Raw genomic sequence first — 20,965 nt, 5'->3', positions numbered from 1 at the left:
TAACACTGAGAACCTACGAGTATCAAAAAAATAATTTTATATTTGTATTTTTGTTATGTTTGCTTTCTTGCCACTTTTGCCTGATGATGAGAATGAATGATTAAATGAAATTGAAATAGATGAAGGGATGCATGCCAGGACTCAAACTCAAGACTCTTTGGAGGTGAGACTACTCAATGTGCTCAGTCCCTGAGGCAGCTTAATACGAAGTCTGACAATTAAGTTTGCGAACTTGCCACCATTTAGTGCCGAGGGCAGCACTATACAAGTAGCTCTAAGATTTTGTAACCTTGATATTTCAGTGTCTCGCAGCAGTGTGAGAGACAGCTACTGGACGGGCCACAGGTGGCGGATAGTGAAACCTCCCTCAGATATGAGGGGGAGCTGCAAATAAGGGGAAACCCAAATAATCAGTACCGGACCGAGGTGGCAAGGCTATCAGGATGTGGAGGGTGTCCAGTGGCATGGACACACACAGCAAATACCACAGATACCCATCATCAGCCTTGTGTCGTGGCAAATAAACACCACCATAAAAGTGTTTGCCCCCACTGCCTTGTGGGCCTGGAGGGATCCAGAAAGGCGGGAGTTAGAACCCTGAAAGAAAACAAGGGTGTACCTGAGAACCCACAGGTGGCAGCACCACCACTCAGGTGTAGGCTGTGACAGGCCCTATTAGCCAACAGCTGAAAACATAAAAAAATCGAGTTAAGAAAGAAGCAATACAGACTGGAAATTGGAGACGACACGAGCTACGAATAGGGACGTTGAATATTAGAACAATGACAGGAAGGACTGAAGAAATTTTGAATCTCATGGAGAGAAGAGGAATTGACATCTTTAGAATGAGCAAAACAAAATGGAAAGGAAGATAAGAAATGTAATTGAGGAAAGACTATAAACTGTACTGGGCAGGGACTGAAGAGGGCAGGAGAAGTGGGGTTGGATTTGTAGTCAGAAGTGGAATAAGTGAGGAAGTAGAAAGGGTAAATGACAGAATTATGAAACTAAAAATGAATGTAAGAGGGAAAGTAATAGAAATAATTCAAGTGTATGTCGCACAAACAGGATGTTTGGTTTGATTTGGTGTTTTAAATCCACTTTGTGCACAGTAAAGCTAATCGGGACTGGACCTACAGTTTAAAGTGGGATCCGAAACACTATGTTTCTCCACAGGGTATCGAACTCAGGACCCCTTGATTACAAGGCAACGACGCTACCACTGCGTCATCGGAAGGCCCTACAAACAGGATGTACAAGGGAGGAGAAAGAAGAATTTGAAGAAGACTTGGAAGAACACGTAGGAAAGGAATGGCAAATTGTGATGGGCGACTTTAATGCACAAGTGGGAAGAGGCAGGAAAGGGTATATGGAAGTACATGGAGCAGATGGATGGGGACAGAGGAATGAGGAGGGAAGGAGGCTACTGGACTTTTGTAAGAGAAGCTGACTCTTAGTAGGTAATAGCTGGTTTAAGAAGAAATATGACAGCCATAAGATTACAAGATACAGTTGGAATCTTGAACAAAAGTCTGTAATAGATTACACTGGGGAACAAAAAAAAGATTTTATTTCGTGGCATAAAGTTTAATAACAGTTTCAGCACACAAAACAACTGTGATAGCCAATTGTATGATTAGTTCAGTTGAATTGACTCCAGTCATAAAAATAAACACACCATGGAAAATGTAGGAGGTAAAATAACTCCACACGTTTCTCGGTAATATCAAAATTTGATAATGGGCTGAAATTCCCATTAAGAAACTTATTTATTTATTTATTTATTTGTAAATTGTTGCTAGGCAACTTATGAAGCTGAATTTTGTAGTATAACCAGGCCTCCCGCACTGGTGCAAAAACCCGAATAAGGTTAATTTCGGAATTCATTTGTTCGTGTATGAATTAACCAGCTATAGATCCACCAAGCTTTCTGAAACCTCGGAAAATATGCGAACTAACCGGCCTCCCCCACCCCCTTCTTTCACCCCCGGTGTTTTCTCTGGTGCTGGTCGGGCAAGGACCTTCCCACTTCCGCTGACACAGTGTTGCTAATTTTACTCTCTTCAAGAATTCGAGGAGTGTTGTTGATGTGCGTAGACGTGTTTTTGAGTAAGTGTAAAATGTCGAAAGTTGTGCACAGCAGTGAATGAAATTTGCTACTACGAATCATCGAGAAGTGTGAAGAGAAAAGAGACGGGTGGAATTATCCTCGTGATCAACCCCTAAAGAGAGCAATATATCTAACGGGACGGTCGGAGTCATTGCTTAAAAAACTGAAAGAGCGAAAAAAGATTTACAAACCCCTGACCAGAAATTGTCAACTCCTGGTAAAGGGAGATGTGCTCGACAGAATAAGATTGTCATTGACGACATGGAAAAGTGTATACTGCGAAGGAAAATCCATGAAATGTACGTAGTGAAAAGAGAAGTTCCTACAATATTGAAACTTTTAGCTATTGCTAAGGAATAAATTAATTATCGGGGGGATTACGGAAAATTATGAAACAAATAGGCTTTAAATTTAAAAAATGTAGAAACTCTCGCTTAGCTCTGGTTGAACGAAGCAACATTGTGGTTTTGAGAGCAAGATATCTTCGTGCGATCAACAGATTCCGCAACGAAGGGAGGCCTGTTGTTTACATTGATGAAACTTTGATTCATCCTAATTACAAAATAAAAAAATGTTGGCAGAGAAGATGTGTCAGGTGCAGGGGCGCCGACTTGTCAAAAAAATTGGGGGGCTCTGATTACTGAAATAAATTAAATTAATGAATGACTCACTCTCTTTCTTTATTTAGTTTTGGCCTCAGTGTTCGGAATCTCGTAAAAGCCCATGAATTCCTCAAAAATATCAAAATTTTTATTCACAGTTCGAATGCAGAATATTAATTTTAATTTTCCACGGATGGATATATCACAAGTTTCGTCAACCATAATAGCAAAATATTCCCGACTTTTAATATCTGCTACCACGGAGCGCAAAACAGATCTTCCTAACATATCAATGATCTCGTTCTGAATGTCATGTCAGAGCCATTTGTAGCCCGAAGCCCCGAATGTCCCATCCACTACCCTAGTTCATGCACATCGTCTTTTGAAACTCTTTTTAGTAAACATTTTAACAATACTCATAATTACATACTAAGTATAAAGTTATAAGTCATGTGTTTTGCTGTCTCTGGTCATAGCCCCCAAAAGTTGATGGTCTAGAACATTTCAAATGTGTATTGAAAGTTAAGTTCATTTGGCACAATTCAGAGCAAACTTTACAAGTGAAGCAAAATAATACATTAGATCCTCTCAAGCAAAATTATTTGGGGGGGGGGCTTGAGCCCTCCCAAGCCCCATGGAGTCGGCGCCTGTGGTCAGGTGTCTTCACAAACGACAGTCCGGGGCAGAGACTTATCATAAGTCACGCCGGGGGTTCCATGGGGTTTGTTCGAAACGCACTTTATATATTTCAGGCGAAAAGAACTTCTGGCGATTACCAAAACGAAATGAATTTCGAGAACTTCGAGAAGTAGTTGGAACAGAAACTTATTCCGAATCTCCCACCTAGGTCATTGTTATGGATAATGTCTCCTACCACTCAATTCAAACCAATAAAGCCCCGAACACAAAAAGTAAGAAACTAGAGATTAAATAGCTATTAAAAAATAACATCACTTTCGATATCGAACAAACAAAGCCAGAATTGTTGCTGAAAGTAAAAAAATAATCTTCCTGATCCGGTATATCGAGCTGATACAATTTTGAAAACCCACGGTCACCACGTCCTTCGACTTCCACCATATCACTGCGACTTGAACCCGATCGAGTACATACGGAGCACCATAGTTCGAATTCAGACCTCTCCGGCATAGACACCTTATAATCTGTCTCCAGGCCAACCGGAGGCAAAAACCCAAAAGTAAGTTGCTTTTTTTTTAAAAAAAAAATATATAGTTTACATAATTTAGAATATTAATCTTATGTGTTTAAATTGTTGATATCCTTCTGCGAGACAGGTGGCGTTTTTAACTTTAGTGTCCCCCTCCCTCCTCTCTCTTATGCTATGTTATTTGAATGACCACGTCTACAAACGAAACTTAATATTCGGCCTGCATATTTGTTTACTTGCAAACCTTTCACGGCACACGCCCACTTCTAGATTTGGCAACACAGGGGGAAAACACGTGTTTCTGCCATCCCTTCCCTTGCCCCAGAGTTGCCGAGCTCCCCTCCTAAACGTTCGACACTAGCGCCACTTGTTTCTGGCCAGGGTTTCAAATAAGTTGGTAGATCTATACCAGTCGGCACCACCATCGATGCTAAATCCTAATTTTCTCATTAAAAATTTAGTTTATGTATCTATTAATCAATGATGATCACTTGTACGTGATTTTGTATTTTATTAAATGCCTTTCCCTTCTTAAACATGTATAAGAAAAATCGTATTTTTAAAGTCACTAGTTCTACATGACGTAACATCGTTCCATATGATCTGTCATGGACGTACACTAACTATTTTAATAAGGATGTAGAAGAACAAAAAATATAAACAATGGCTTATTGTGCAGATTTTTATTGTAAAAACTGTCAGAAGAGGAATCCAGAGCTGTGTTCGTGTTCTGTCATATCCTGAAAGGTTAGTTATTTATGAATTCTCTTCGCTCTTTATGTAAAAATAATTTCCATAAAGTTAGTTTCCACGGAGAATAATTCCTAGCATGTCTTCCTATTCTGTATTTTCCTTCATTTAAGTAAAAGGCCATGTGTTAAAAAAATGTCTGAAAGGGTAAAGGTTCGATTTTGAAACTTAATGTTATTTATAAGTTACACAGGAGGATAGGAATCCAACAAGAATAGTAGGAATGACTTGAAGTTTGTTTGAGGTTCAGAAAAGCTCATTTGTGCATTTTATAATGCAGAAAGTTGCAAGTTATCGCGCTCCTATTCGCTTCTGCATGAAGTTTATTTCTTCTAGCATTTAAAACTTTGTCAACATGTACAGGAGATGAAAAAAAGCGTGTAAATATTAAAGCGATGAAACCTAAGGTAACGGTTCCTATCGTTCTATGATTTTTTAAAAACTTCTCTTAGCAGGAACACTAATTATCGTAGAATTTTAGCAATCATTGTCACACGAAATTTGAACCTTTCTTAAAGTAATTAGCAATCTTTGGATTTTTTAAAAATATTTATGTTGAAAAAACAACTTAAAAATTACCTTACGCAAGCTTGCACGCTTCCCAAGGACAATGTATTTTCCATTGACAAGGGACTGTAAGTATCGGAGACTAGTGGAAATTAATGTAGCAGTAAATCGGAACCTTAGTAAAATGAATTTAGGTAATTTATTTATAATGCTAAGAGAACCAAACCTGGCCTGCCTAACCTAACTACGAAAGCATACATTGAACCAAATCATAAGTAATCACTAGTTTTTAAAACGAAATGAGTGTAACTAACCTACATGTGCAATATATGCAAAATATTTTACGAACATTTACACATGTGTTACTGTAAAGAAAAATCCTTTCTCACTGGTGCCACGGGAGGAAGATTTTGTGTTTCAAATCGCATTTTAATCTATGTGCTTTAGTCCAACCCTACAGAATTATGGATGTTACTCCTATTATTAATAATAATATATTTTGTTGATGGAATCATCTAATTATACCTGTAGTTAATATTATTGCTGTAATAGCTCTTGTTGTTGGTCATGGGCTTTGATCTACTAGATGGTATGGGTGATTTTGATTTGTTGACATATTTCCTGTCCTGGTATCTTCTTCAGAAATATGTTGTGTCATAACATTTTTCTTGAAAGCACTCCCGGGAATAGATTCCATGATCCATTTAATGACAAAAATTGCATTGTGAGCCATTTGTAGGTTAGGCAGTAAGCTTCAGGGACTCTTTCTAAAAGATAATGTGGTAAAACTTTGCTTCATATGTTAGGAAGTTTAGTGCAATATCTATAATATTTTTTTATTTGCATTACCACACACTGTATGGTGTCATAAGAAGTAGTTACGATGAGAAATAATGTGAAAATTGAGTAAAAATAAATCAATTGAATGGTGACAAGCTCATAAGATTTTGCGCAATTATTGAAGGAGCTATCATAGAATGGACCCTTATACATTTGACACTACTTTATTCAACAGATACAGATAGTGCATACTCATTTTCAGTAACTTTTCTTTGTGTTTGTCACGCTTTGACCTTAGCTCACCAACAACTCTTGCATCTTGGAATTTATCTTCTTTGAGTGACATAAAATGCAGAATGCTTTGTCTTGCATAGTTATATGTTTCTAAAATAATTTTTCGTCTTTTATTTTTCTCGTAGAGCTGAGATATAGTTGGAGAAAATATGGCGAAAGGACTTGAGGCACAAAACATACAAAAGTTACAGAGTTTGTGGAGACAATTTTTCAGAGAAAATGTTTATGAATTTTAATAGAAATAAGTTAGTCATGATGCATACCCAGATGTAGAACCAAGTAAGTATATTGCATTTCTTATGGAATAACATTGTCATCAGTTATGTGGCTCATGCATAAGAAATTGTATTTTCCCTTTTCTGCATTAAAAAAATATATGCTTTAGGGATAAATTTTGCTTAAAGTACATAACACCTAACAACACGATACATTGCTTGAGGATGTTAGAAACAAATGTATTTAATGTTTCACTAAATATTCCAAGCAGGATGGATGAAAAAGATATGATTTTCAGCTAAACAGTCCTGTAAAATATTTGAAAAGTTTGATTAAAGGAAATAAAATGCACATATTTTTCTGTTTGAGACTGTACATATGTGAACCTACTATGGAAATGTTTGTTGAGTGTGTTAATGATGCTTTAATAATTTCAGTAACTTTTATTCCAGTGAAAGTCTGTAGGACCTCAAAGAGATTATCATACCTTATGCAAAATATATTAATTACTAGTGATTCAATAAATATATATATATATACCTGAATAACAACGTGTTTGTTTATTTTCCCTTACATTTGTTATTAGCAATAGAATATAATGTTTTACATTTCCACAGTATGAGTATTAAATCATTAAGAGTAATGTACTTACTCTGAAACTGTTCTCTTCTTCTGGAGTATTTCAACATGTAAATTCTTTCTTGGTGAAGTATAACATGTCACCATAGTGAGTGTCCGACCAAAAAACCTATCAGTATGACACAATGGTTTGTCTAATGGAATTTCATTAACAATATTATGATAATATTCAATACAGTGGAAATTATTTGATGTAGGGTTTTAAGGATTTCTTACAGTCTTTTATTTATATTCCATATGTTTAATGCTAACAATATAATTTATATGTGTAATTAGAAGTAAGATGCTTGAAATAAATTTTGGGACTTGTAGGCATAATGACCATATTGGGCCATTCAATGTATGTGAGGAAGAATCCTCTTATCTAATATCCTTACTTGAGTTTGAACTGTTCTTTTAGGTCTACTTTATGCACAGAAAGGCTAATTTGGTTGAAACTACCGTTTAAAGTGGGATCCGAAACACTATGGGTCTCCACCGGGTATCGAACCCATACCTGAGTTAAAAAATGGGTGTGAAGAGCCCCTTGAGAAAGGTTGAAAGTGAAATGTTATAAAGACTTGCAAAGGATATACACAAAACTACGAACTTCCTCAGAGACAGTATAAGAGCCCAGCTCTTCTCAAAAAGGTAATGACATTTCTTAAAGTGCTTTCATTATCTCCCAACCTGGTCAATAATTGGTAAGATCAAAAGTTTGAGGAAAGTATAATCTACACATTAGGTAGGAATAAGCCAATCACTTAACATTTAGACATGACACATTGAATGGTCTAGCCCTTGCAGCAAATCATCATGAGTGAGACACCTATGTTCAATACGAGGCCAAGTTAAATTTACTTCTTGATGGAAGGGATGATATGTGAAACATGCACCAATGATCGACCTGATAGTGTGAAGCTTGAAAGAATGATTATTTATTAACTCTTTATGTTCACTTTCTTTTAGACTGACTAGAAACATGTGTGACATTATTTAGAAGTAGCAGGGATTTTGTCAATATGGCATCCACTATGAGTGAAATGTTGCTGTTCATTGGTTCATTTCCAAGTGGCATATGTCACATGTCACGTTGATGTGAAATCTCTCTAAATTGCAAAAAATTACTGTTGGTTTCTTTGTCATCAGCTGGAAATTTGCACATTTCTTTTGTTTTTTAATTAGCTTTAAAAAATTCATGTGCAATATTTATTCTGAATGCATGGATTGTATCATCTTCATTACTGTATTAAGTATATGAATATATAAAATACATATCTGTGCAGGATAAGATCTTTCAGTGGTGTATTTTTAATTCCATTGTGTGTGTGTTTAGGAGTGGGGGGTTGGGAGTGTGCTTATCTAGCTTGATCCTACATACTCAATGACTGCTTTGTTTTTTATTCTAAGACATTCATATTTCGAGTCCAGATTTTTGTGTAACTATGAAATATGAAATGTTTGAATGTAAACAAAGATTTATCCTACTTAGAGCGGCCATATTGGAAGCGACACTAGCGCTCAGGTGGTAATTGTAATCGCGAATTGGAAAAAAATAATTAAATTCAGGAACCGAGAAAATAAAGGATTCCCTGATAAAAATACGAGCCAATTTCACATCAACACGGCGCTATATATGTATAAAAAAAGTAGCTGGGGATATAAGAGGGGATGGGGCGACGCAGCCAATATAACAATATCACGTGACGTGCAAAATGTATAATCATGGCATAAATTGGTCTATGTGGGTCGGAACCAGTAATGGTATCATAGTGAGGCACGGGGGCGGGCGCCCCAGTTCACCGGCACGCGAGTGCACGAAAAAGCCAGATCTGGCTCCAAGAGAGCTAAGTTGGCAACACTGACTCGGGAGGAAAAGCCGGGCGGAGACTGTCCCGCATGCACTTAATAATAATAATAATAATAATTGAATAGTTTTGTTTGTGTGTGTGTGTGTGTGTGTGTGTGTGTGTGTGTGTGTGTGTGTGTGTGTGTGTGTGTGTGTGTGTGTGTGTGTGTGTGTGTGTGTGTGTGTGTGTGTGTGTGTGTGTGTGTGTGTGTGTGTGTGTGTGTGTGTGTGTGTGTGTGTGTGTGTGTGTGTGTGTGTGTGTGTGTGTGTGTGTGTGTGTGTGTGTGTGTGTGTGTGTGTGTGTGTGTGTGTGTGTGTGTGTGTGTGTGTGTGTGTGTGTGTGTGTGTGTGTGTGTGTGTGTGTGTGTGTGTGTGTGTGTGTGTGTGTGTGTGTGTGTGTGTGTGTGTGTGTGTGTGTGTGTGTGTGTGTGTGTGTGTGTGTGTGTGTGTGTGTGTGTGTGTGTGTGTGTGTGTGTGTGTGTGTGTGTGTGTGTGTGTGTGTGTGTGTGTGTGTGTGTGTGTGTGTGTGTGTGTGTGTTTGTGTTTGTTTGTTTGTTTGTTTGTTTGTTTGTTTTTTATATTGTGTAGTAGTTGTGGTGTGTGTGTGTTTATATTGTGTTATAGTTGTGATGTGTTTGTGTGTGTCTTGTGTAGTAGTTGTGATGTGTTTGTGTGTGTCTTGTGTAGTAGTTATGCTGTCTAATGTGTTTGTGTTCGTCTGGTGTAGTAATTGTGCTGTCTAATATGTTTGTGTTTGTCTTGTGTAGTAGTTCCTCCATTCATATCGGGGGTTAGGCGTAGAGCTGACAACTCTGCACTGTAAAAAGACATGTCAAGAAACAGAAATATAAGGCCATGGATGTTCCCAAGGTAAAATATTCCGGAGGTAAAATAGTCCCCCGTTCGGATCTCCGGGTGGGGACTACTTTGGGAGGTCCCTGGACTAAGGATAAGATCTACGTTAGGAATAAGGATATTAAATTAGGCACCTGGAATGTTCTGAGCCTTTACCGGCCTGGGGCATTTCAGTGTACAGTTCATGAGATAGTTAAGTATAAATTAGATGTAGTAGCTGTCCAGGAAGTTAGGTGGCCAGGAGAAGGAAATTGTAAAACTAAAAATTATACTTTTTTCTATGGTGGTACTGAAAATCATAATTTTGGAACAGGCTTTTTCATAAATAATAGAATTATCTCGGCTCTTAAAACAGTAGAATTTATTAATGATAGGATATCATATGCAGTTTTACAGGGTAGGTGGTGTAAAATTATTTTAATAAACATACATGCACCAACGGAAGATAAAGATGATAATACTAAAGATGATTTTTATACAGAGTTAGAACAGGTCTTTGATAAATTTTCTCAGTATGATATGAAAATTCTGTTAGGTGACTGTAATGCACAGATTGGCAAAGAAGATACATTTAAACCTACGATTGGTAAAGAAAGTCTTCATGAATTAAGTAATGATAATGGTATAAGATTGATTACTTTTGCAACCTCAAAGAATTTAATTGTGAAAAGTACCACTTTTAAACATAAAGATATCCATAAATATACCTGGTCTTCTCCAGATGGTAAAACTCATAATCAGATAGATCATATTCTCATTGATAAGAGAAGGCATACTAGTATAATTGACGTTCGTACACATAGAGGTGCTGACTGTGCCAGTGACCATTATTTAGTAATTGCTAAATTAAGAGAAAGACTCTCAGTGATAAATCATAAGCAACAAAATCTAAAAGTTCTAAAATTTGATACAGGAAAGTTTGCTGATGAAAGAATTAAGAAAGATTACCAAATTAAACTGTCAAATAGATTTGAGGTTTTGCAGGATTTAAATGATGATGAAAATATAAATGAAACAGACGTAAATAAGAATTGGGAGCACATACGTAATGCAATAGAATCAGCAGCTAAAGAAAGTATAGGATACCATAAACCGAGAAAAAGTAAGCCATGGTTTGATAATGAATGTCATAATCTAATAGAAATAAGAAATCAGGCTAGACTTAGGTGGTTAAATAACTCGGATGATACAAATCTAAGCAATTATAATACAATAAAGCGAGAAGTTAACCGCACGTTTAGAAGTAAAAAAAGAGATTACTTGAAAAGCAAAATTAACGAAATTGAAACAAACAGCAAAAATAAAAATATCAGAGATTTATATAAAGGTGTAAATGAATTTAGAAAGGGGTGGCAACCTAAAGTAAACTTGATAAAAGATAAAGACGGTGATTTTCTAGCTGACCCAAGCGATATTCTAAATAGATGGAAGAACTACTTTAATGACCTTTTAAATGTCCATGTAGGAGATAAATCAGAAGTAAATGAAGTCCACACAGCAGAACCTTTAGTTCCAGAACCTAACTTGACTGAAGTTAAAGATGCTATTAAAAGGCTTAAGAATAACAAAGCACCTGGCATTGATTTAATACCAGCTGAGTTAATTAAATATGGTGGAAATTCATTAATATGTCAAATTCATAAATTAATTTGTTTAATATGGAATAAAGAAGAAATCCCTCAACAGTGGAAAGAATCCATAATTGTTCCTGTGTTTAAAAAAGGTGATAAAATGAACTGCAATAATTACCGTGGAATTTCTCTACTCTCAACAACATACAAAATATTGTCTAACATTCTTTTAACAAGACTAACCCCATATGCTAATGAAATTATAGGTGATTATCAATGTGGATTTAAACGTAACAGATCAACTACAGATCAAATTTTTCACATCAGACAGACACTTGAAAAAAAGTGGGAATATAATCAAAATGTCCATCAGCTATTCATTGATTTCAAAAAAGCATATGATTCGGTCAAAAGAGATAAATTATATAATATATTAGTAGAGTTTGGAATACCTAAGAAGCTTGTTAGTATGATAAAAATATGCACCAGTGAAACAGAAAGTAAAATTCGTGTGGGTAATAATATGTCTGACAAATTTATAATTCACGATGGGTTAAAACAAGGAGATGCATTATCTCCATTGCTCTTTAATTTTGCCTTAGAATATGCTGTAAGGAAGGTAAAAGAAACTAAAGAAGGACTAAAATTAAATGGTGTGACTCAGTTGTTAGCATATGCAGATGATGTAGACTTACTGGGGGATGATATAAATACGATTAAGAATAATGCTAAAATATTTTTCAAAACTGCTAAAGAGATAGGTTTGGAAGTTAACAAAGAGAAAACTAAATATATGCTTACAGGCCGAAACCAAGTGTTAGGTAATAATCAAAATCTAATTATTGATAACAACTCGTTTGAACCAGTTTCCAAATTCAAATACTTAGGAGTAATATTAACAAATGAAAATTATATTAAAGAGGAAATAAAAAGTAGGCTTAATTCAGGAAATGCATGTTACTTCTCTCTTCATAAACTTTTGTCTTCTCGTTTAATATCTAAGAAACTAAAAGTTAAAATATACAAAACAGTAATTTTGCCTGTAGTATTATATGGGTGTGAAACTTGGTCCCTTACATTAAAAGAGGAACATAAATTGAGAGTATTTGAAAATAAAATCCTTAGGAAAATCTTTGGACCTAAAAGGGATGAGGAGACAGGTGAGTGGAGAAGGTTACATAATTTAGAACTACATAATTTGTATTCATGTCCAGATATTATTAGAATAATTAAATCAAGAAGACTTAGATGGGCAGGCCATGTGGCACGAATGGGAGAGGAAAGAGGAGTTTACAGGATTCTTGTTGGGAAACCAGATGGTAAGAGACCTGTAGGAAGGCCAAGGCGAAGATGGAGGGACAACGTTGAGATGGACCTAAAGGAAATCGGTAGGGATGGAAAAGAGTATATAGATCTTGCTCAAGATAGGGACAGATGGAAGGCCTGTGTTGCTGCAGCCATGAACCTTCGGGTTTAAGAAGGCTAGAGAGTTAGTTAGTTAGTCTATGAAATATGTAATGCCATATGATGAAATTGTAGTCAATGTGTAGAGTGGTTCCAGTAAGTAACTTCAAACAAAACTCGCTTGTATGACATACTCCTACTCCCATTCTACATTAAAAATTAGGGATTTTTGACAAATACTAAAATGAATAAGCATGCAGTGATTAGTTAATAATATATCTTACAAACATTCACACGTTTTTAGAAATGGGTTGAAATTACTCTCATGCAAACCAGAAAAGTGAAATTTCATACAACTTCGATTGATTGATTGATTTGGTGTTTTAAGTCAACTTTATTCACAGTAAGGCCAATCGGGACTGGAACTACAGTTTAAAGTGGGATCCGAACCACTATGCGTCTCCATATAGGTACAACTTCGAGATGGGGTGGTTGCTATATAGCCATTCTAGGTTAACTTGTGTAAGGTGTGACCTTTTCTTAGTCTATTTTCCTATAACGATTCATTATCACCATCATAGTAGTTTTTACAGAGAAATAGACTGATAGAATTAAAACAATTACAATTTTATTCCAGAAATTATTCTGTTTGATAACTTCCCCAATGAGCTGTGTCACTCATAACTATTATTTTATTCTATTCTCTCATGGTAGATGGCACTGAACTAGTTTCTATGTCGTATTGTCCAAAATACTATTTCATCTACAGAACACTGAATGTAAGTTGTGATAGAAATTAACTGTAGTGTAAAATATTTACTTTCATCTACAGCATAACATAACCCATGGTTCTACAGAATAGTTTCTCAACCTATAGGGTGCGACCAACTCCTGGGTCCTGAGGGGACATTTAGTGGGTCGGGAAGTTGGGTTCGAAACTTTGTTAACTGGGTCTTAAAAACCTACTACATTAAATTACTTAGATATATTGTTTTAACAATTTAAATTCAGGCCGTGTTGTTGTAAAAGAGCAAATATATGATTATAGACTAGGTGCACACCCCTACAAAGTAATTCCGCTTGTTCCCATCTTATGGGTCCCATGAAGTGTAATATCCTTCAAGGTGAGTCCCCGACTGAAAAAGGTTGAGATCCACTGCTCTGCAGCCCTGGAAGGTCCTTGGCCTATCAACTGACTGTCAGTCTGCCTCCCACAACCCTACCTAGAGGTGTAGAGATCTTCAACCAGTAATGGGGTGACGTAGGGTCAGCACATCGAACCCTCAGCTGTTATAGGATATTTCCCAGACTGGGTTACGTTACTCACTTGTAGGTCCCCAATTTTCTTAGGATGGTGGTTAAGTTTGGAAAACAAGTACTGACTGACTATATGTATATATCTTTTATTCCAGTATATTTCATACCTACAAGCCGCCAGCCGATTTGTAATGGTTTCGTTAGATGAATAGCATTAATGTTCCATCAGTAGTTTTTAATATACGTTTCATGATTTATTCTTATTTCCTGAGACAAAACCTTCGAATCCTGTCTTTTGTTTCCCTGGCATTTTCAGCATCAAATTTCCCCCCCCCCCTCCTCAGGGTACTCCACTGGTATCAATTGCATAGAAAGTGGATGCATTTGTCTTTCGTTTTATGAGGCCATAGACAGATGAATGGAATTTTCTACGTTGGTAAATCAGAAGTGTCTACATCTTGCGATTGAATATGGTAGGCCTACACAAGGGAGAAAATTACAGTGACGGCACCAGAAACAGTTGCTGGTATTAAGTATGCTGTATCCTGCAGATTGCCACCCACGTTAAACTGTGCAGCAATTGTTATGAAGAGAAAGAGACAATTTGGGAAATGTTGCAACATGGCTCGAGCGCCCTTTAGAACACTTTTGGTAGTGCAATGATCCGCTCACCCCACCCTTCCATTCCTGCTTTTATTTTCTGCTAATAATTCGGGACATATCTCGTAAGGTCGTAGTATTTATTTTATTTAAGTTCATAAAAATGTTCTACAAGGATAAATACCATTGTTCGGTTAATGCAGGGGTCCTGGGTTCGAATCCCTGTTAGAGCTTTCTTTGTGTCATCAATTTTTCAAGCATCGTCGCGATTAGCCTAAAATTGGAAAAATGCGACGCTAAATAAACAACGACGAGGGAGGGGTAAAATGCATTGATCTACGATCAAAGTAATCGCCGTAGAGTTTACACAAGATAAAATCGCGATTTGCCCAAAATGTCAGAAAAGCAACGCATAATAGGGAGAATACGAAATAAAAATACTTATTACCACAGATAATACACGGACCATTTTTCATGCACAACGGAATGATTTACGTGCTGGAATTTCAGGAACTTGAAATTATTTTCGTATGTTGTGCTTCTGGGCTACTTATTCTGCATATCTCATACCTTAGATGTAGAAATCATTCAAACGTAACGTGCATTAACTGAACAATGGTATTTATCCTTGTAGAACATTTTTATGCACTTAAATAAAATAATTAATTCGACCTTACGAGATATGTCCCGAATTATTAGCAGAAAATAAAAGCAGGAATGGAAGGGTGGGGTGAGCGGATCATTGCGCCGAGACGCATTCAACTGTCACTGCCAAGAGTAAGATATGATTCGCGGAGAGGTTGCTATGACAACGCTTTACGTTTCGAAACAGCCGTAGGGTGGCTCCACATGTCCGGTTTGGTATACGCACAGATTACAAAGGAGAGATAGGAAGTAAGCGATCTTATTAATCTGTGGTATAACTAAGCGAAATGCATTTAATGTGAATACATTGGAAATATGAGTTCCTCACGTAGTAAGTGTTTCAATAACCCAAATGTTTTTTGCTATATATGTGGAATATATTGTCTACCATCACAGAGAAGAAATATCACGGATGTAGTGATGTAGTGAAAGATTTGTATTAGGCTTATTTTGCCAAAAATCTGAGACAACAGAATAAAAAAATGGGTCCCACATATAGTTTGCAAAACTTGTTTGGAATCAGAAATGACAAAATTTGTTACTTCATTGCGTACATATTTTCTTAATTATTATGATGATAGTCCTATATAAATTTATTTTTATAATAATGATTGTAATCACAAAAATAAATATTAAATTGTTGTTGGAAGTTTATATGTGTATGTCTTATGTTTCCGCCATTTTGGTTTAGTTGCATTTATTTCATAAATTAGAGCCAATTCAGGAAATATATTATTATATCATTATTCAGCAGCATGCAATCGCCCTAAATTAGCTCTCAAACACTGTGCTGCAATTTCACTGTTGCCCAGTGTTATATATTGGTAAACAAGGAAGTAAAGAAGATAATGAACAACATTAAAGTAATACCCAGTGAGAACTTAGACAGTGACCAGAGGCTACTAGTAGGAGATGTGAGGGGATGGAAAATAAAAGATACAAGGGACAAACAAGAGAGAAGGGTAAGAGTGTGGAAATTGAAGGATAAGATGATAAAAGAGAAATATCAAGAAATATTGCGAACAAAAGTGGCAAGAGATGAACCCAAAAGAGTAGAAACAGAATGGACAAGATTTAAAACAGAATTAGTAGAGGCAGCCGAAAAGGTATGTGGAATGACAAGCAAGAAAAGAAAGAAGAAAGAAACACCATGGTGGAATGAAAGAACTAGAGATGCAGTGAAAAACAAAAATTATGCATTTAGATAATGGTTTAAAGTTAAATCACAAAATGCACGAAAAGAGTATGTGGAAAAGAAGAAAGAGGGAAGAACAGTAGTAATTGAGGAAAGAAGAAAGTGGATGGAAGAATGGGTCAAGTGCTAGAAGAAGATGTAGATGGTTTGACTGAGTGATTGATTTATTTTATTTTATTCGCATTTTGTGCCTCTTGGCTAATTGGCGAAGATGGGGATGAGTGATGAAATGATGAAATTGATGAATGGACATTCACAAACAACCAAGCCCGACCGAGATTCGAACCCGGGACCCTTGGCGCCGCAGCGCGATGTGCTAACCACTTGGCCACAGGGTCGGGCAAAATGTAGATGGGAACAAGAAAGTATGGTATGGATTAGTGAGAGAAAGGAAAAGAGAAAGAGGAGACAGCTGTAAGGAAAGGGATGAAGGGGGAAACATTGGAGGAGAAGAAATAAGGTGAATGTGGAGAAATCATTGAGAAATTTCTGAATGTGAAAAAAGGAAATGAACATGAAGAAATGATTGAAAAAGTGAATCTCACATGGAAAGAAGTGAAGGAAGCTCTGAAGAGAGGTCGAGCACCTGGAGTAGATGAAGTGCCAGTGGAAATGATACTAGGAGCAGGAGTGATTGGTGTGCTGTGGCTGTACAGTGTTGAAAACAGTGTGGCAAGAGAGAGAAGTGCCAAGACATTGGACAAAGGGACTAATAGTTCCCATATTCAAGAAGGGTGACAGAAAGGAATGTAAAAACTACAGAGGAATAACACTTATGTGCCACTCAGCAAAAGTGTATGAGAAAATATTAGAAAAAAGAATAAGGGAAGCAACAGAGCTGAACAAGAGAGGAACAGTATGGATTTAGAAGAGGCAGATCAACAGTAGATCTGATATTCACCATAAGGCAAATGCAGGAAAGGCACTACCAGTATGGAAATGATTTGATTAGGGCATTCCTAGATATAGAAAAGGCATAGGATAGCATGTACAGAACAAAGATTTTGAAGGGTCTGAGAGAGAGAGGAGTCGAGGAAGAAAGAGATAGTGTGTAGAGCACATACAAGGACAACCAGAGCTATGTGAAGTGGGAAGAACAGAGTGGTTCAGTATAAGTAATGGACTAAAACAGGGAAGTGCTCTTTCTCCACTGCTCTTCATAATTACAATGGATGCAATTAACGAAGAGGTGAGGAAGAAGATAGGAGAGGAAGAGATGAAGGCCCTGTTGTTTGCTGATGACTTAGTAATATGGGGGAACAGGGAACAAGTAGTACAGAGACTGAGATAGTTGGAATGAGGAAATCAAAAGAGCAGGAACGAAATTCAGTGCAGAAAAGAGTGAGGTGCTAATAACAAGAAACAGAGTCAGAAATGAACCAAGAATAAAGATGGAAATGGAAGAGTTGATAGTAGTGGAGAGCTTCAAATATCTAGGAAGCATAATTGAGAGAAGTGGAATAGATGAGAAGGTAAACAGAAGAGGACAAATGGGTGATGGACTATATCAAAGTATTTGAAGATTAATATGGAACAGGGATGTACCTATGGAATGCAAGAAGGTAATATACAACACATACTACGTGCCAATTATTATGTATGGAGCAGAGACTTGGACAATGACACAGAGAGACAAAAGAAAGCAGGCAGTGGAGATGAAATTTTTAAGGAGTATATTGGAGAAGACTAGAAGGGATAGCATAAGGAATGAGAAGATCCGACAGACAGTGGGTGTGGTGAAGCTTCAGGACAGGAGAGATCAGGCACAGGTGAGATGGTTCGGACACATGAAGAGGATGGATACAGAAAGACTACCAGTATAAGCTTGCCATGCACAAGGAGTGGGAATAAGGCCAAGGGGGAGACCAAGATGTCGGTGGAAAGAGCAGATAGTGGAGAGTGATAGGAGAAGAGGACAAGGTTGGAACACCATGGAAAGAGAGAGGAGTGGTGGAAGACCCAGAAAAATGGAGAGGCTTGACTTCTATGCCGACCCAAACAGAGGCAGGAAACCGCGAAAGAGATGATGATTTGAAGGTATTTCAGTGTCTCACAGCAGTGTTCACGTTGACGCATGGCAGATTTGTGTTGAGTGGCTAGCATTGTTGTTTGTGCTTATGTGTGTACGCTGTCTTGAAAAATGGCTGAGTTGGAATTAGAGAAACAAACAAAAATCAAATTTCTGGTGAAACTGGGTAAGAGTGGGAGTGAAATATGAGAATTGTTAGTGCAGGTGTACGGCAAGAATGCCATGAAGAAAACAGCAGTGTACAAATGGATTAAACAGTTTTCTGAGAGGAAGGAACAAGTGACTGATCAAGAAAAGGGAAGGGTGGCCAGTAACGAGCTGAACAGACAAAAACATTGCCAAAATTCGTTAAATTGTGCATGCAAATCGGAGACTGACCATGAGATCCATACCAGACCAAGTGAACATTGATAGGAAAACTGTGCGGAAAATTTTAACTGAAGACGTGAAAAACGTGAGATGTAAAATGACCGGAACTTCTCGCCAACAACTCATGACTCATGCATCACGACAATGCACCTGCGCACACGGCACTGTCTGTATGTGAGTTTTTGACCAGGAAACAAATAACTTTGGTAGACAACCAACCATACTCACTTGACCTTGCTCCCAATGACTTCTTTCTTTACCCAGAGGTCAAACAAGTTTTGAAAGGAAAATATTTTGATGACATTAAGGCTAATACGACGGCATCTCTGAAGGCCATCCCAGAAACAGTTCCAAAATTGCTTAGAAGGGTGGAGTAGGCGCTGGCAGTGGTGTACAGCTTCCCAAGGGGAGTTCTTTGAAGGTGACCACAGTGCTTTTCAGCAATAAGGTATGTATATTTTCTAGGAATAAGTTTGCGAACTTAATTATCAGACCGCGTATCAGAAAGGTGAAATACATAACTAACAGGAATGTAATTACTTCAAAAAATACATAGCCAATAACAGTATAGGTTTTATTTACCAGAGGACAAGATTGCTTAAGTGAATGGACATAAAGAGTTGTCATGTATTCTATAATAAACTTTGAGTCTAATAAGTTAAATTATTGAAATCAAATGTTTTTGTAAAGAAATAAATTGTTTTGCAATCTTTTGGTACTTTCATTTCGTTGCAGACAGTTAAGTGATCAAGAGGAAATACTTACAGAGGAACAAAAATAGAGCAACCGGACATCTCCTTTCAAAACAGGGCAGTCAAGCAACGTGACGTTCAGTACATCACTTTGAGCATTGTACTTAACCTGAAATCAAAACAGTATTATTAAATGCAACATTTAAAAATCGTTGGTTGGTTGATTTGTTGTTTTAAGTCCACTTTATGCACAGTAAGGCTAATTGGGACTGGACCTACAGTTTAAAGTGGGATCTGAACCACTTGTGCCTCCACCGGGTTTCGAACCCGGGACCCCTTGATTACAAGGCGACGACGCTACCACATTTAAAAATCGTCCACGCTTCTAAAAAATGTAGCTTCATCCAGAATGCAGTTTGCATGTTTTGTTTCCTATTAAATTAAATCTTTAAAAAAAGAATATTGTTTCGAGCTTTTCTTTGTGTCATTTTAAACATATATTCATCCTTGTATTTTAACCTCACAAGCACTTAAAATAAATCGAACAGGTAGATCTAGAAAGGTCACAAAATTAACATTCACATGTGTCATGTGTCTACACATGCCAGCTATTACATGCATAATTATTTATACTGACTGCACTAAAAGTAGTTATACGAAGTACACACCTATGTAATATGTGTGGTTTCTGGCTTCTATAATTTCAATGGTTATATTTCATGAAAAAATCCTTTCTACTATTGATAAAACAGACTGATCATGGTCACCAACTCTCCTGTATTTCCCAGGATGTCACATATTAGAGCTAATTGTTTTTGATTGTGCATGTTTAACCATTGGTGGGCAGAACTGACGTTGTATATTGCAGTAGTTGATTGATGCTCAGTTCTGCAGCAGCAGTGGACAAATAATAAGGACTAAGAAATATGCAAATTTGTAATTTTTATTTTCTATTGTGATTTGTACATTGTATAAAATGTAAATTTATCCTTTTGTGAAATATTATCCATTTCATAAACATTTTTCTGGAGTAATGCAGTGCTGCAAAAAATGCACATAATTTGACACAACTATATCTCCAGTAAATTCAATGCCGAAAGTTGAAAATCTCCCTTAAATTCATGGCCAAAAGCACTATATCAATATCAGCTAATTGGTGTATCAGTTTATTGGTAAAATTGCCAATAACTTTACCCTAACCCAATATTTCTACAAATATTCTATAATTTACTGCAAATTTCTATTGAGTTAATTTGAGTTTTTATTAAAAAAAATTAAGGTTACTTTTTTTTACATTCCCTTGTACTTTGCCTATCAGAGCGGCAATATTCAATTCAATATCATCCTACCATAATGGTCATTTGTTTACGTGCCTTTTACTGTAAAATGTGCATTGCATTCTTATTCCACAGAAATCAATCGCATTGTGGAGTTTTATGCAATAAATGAATGAA

The 20,965-nt window shown here is 36.8% G+C and overlaps 1 protein-coding gene across 4 annotated transcripts in view; it reads right to left on the bottom strand.

The window, feature by feature from the left end:
• Positions 1–20,965, bottom strand: part of LOC145991439 (phosphatidylinositol 3,4,5-trisphosphate 3-phosphatase TPTE2-like) — a 237,558-nt gene that overhangs the window by 13,121 nt on the left and 203,472 nt on the right. For all 4 annotated transcript variants that reach the window (XM_083127445.1, XM_083127441.1, XM_083127442.1 and 1 more), the window contains exon 10: positions 19,585–19,680. In XM_083127445.1, coding sequence (XP_082983571.1) covers positions 19,585–19,680 — 96 coding nt within the window. The remainder of the gene's footprint in view (positions 1–19,584; positions 19,681–20,965) is intronic.

Source organism: Lepisma saccharinum, chromosome 8, assembly GCF_977018435.1.
Source record: "Lepisma saccharinum chromosome 8, izLepSacc3.1, whole genome shotgun sequence".
Lineage (NCBI taxonomy): Eukaryota > Metazoa > Arthropoda > Insecta > Zygentoma > Lepismatidae > Lepisma > Lepisma saccharinum.
This window is presented reverse-complemented; position numbering and strand designations above follow the sequence as displayed.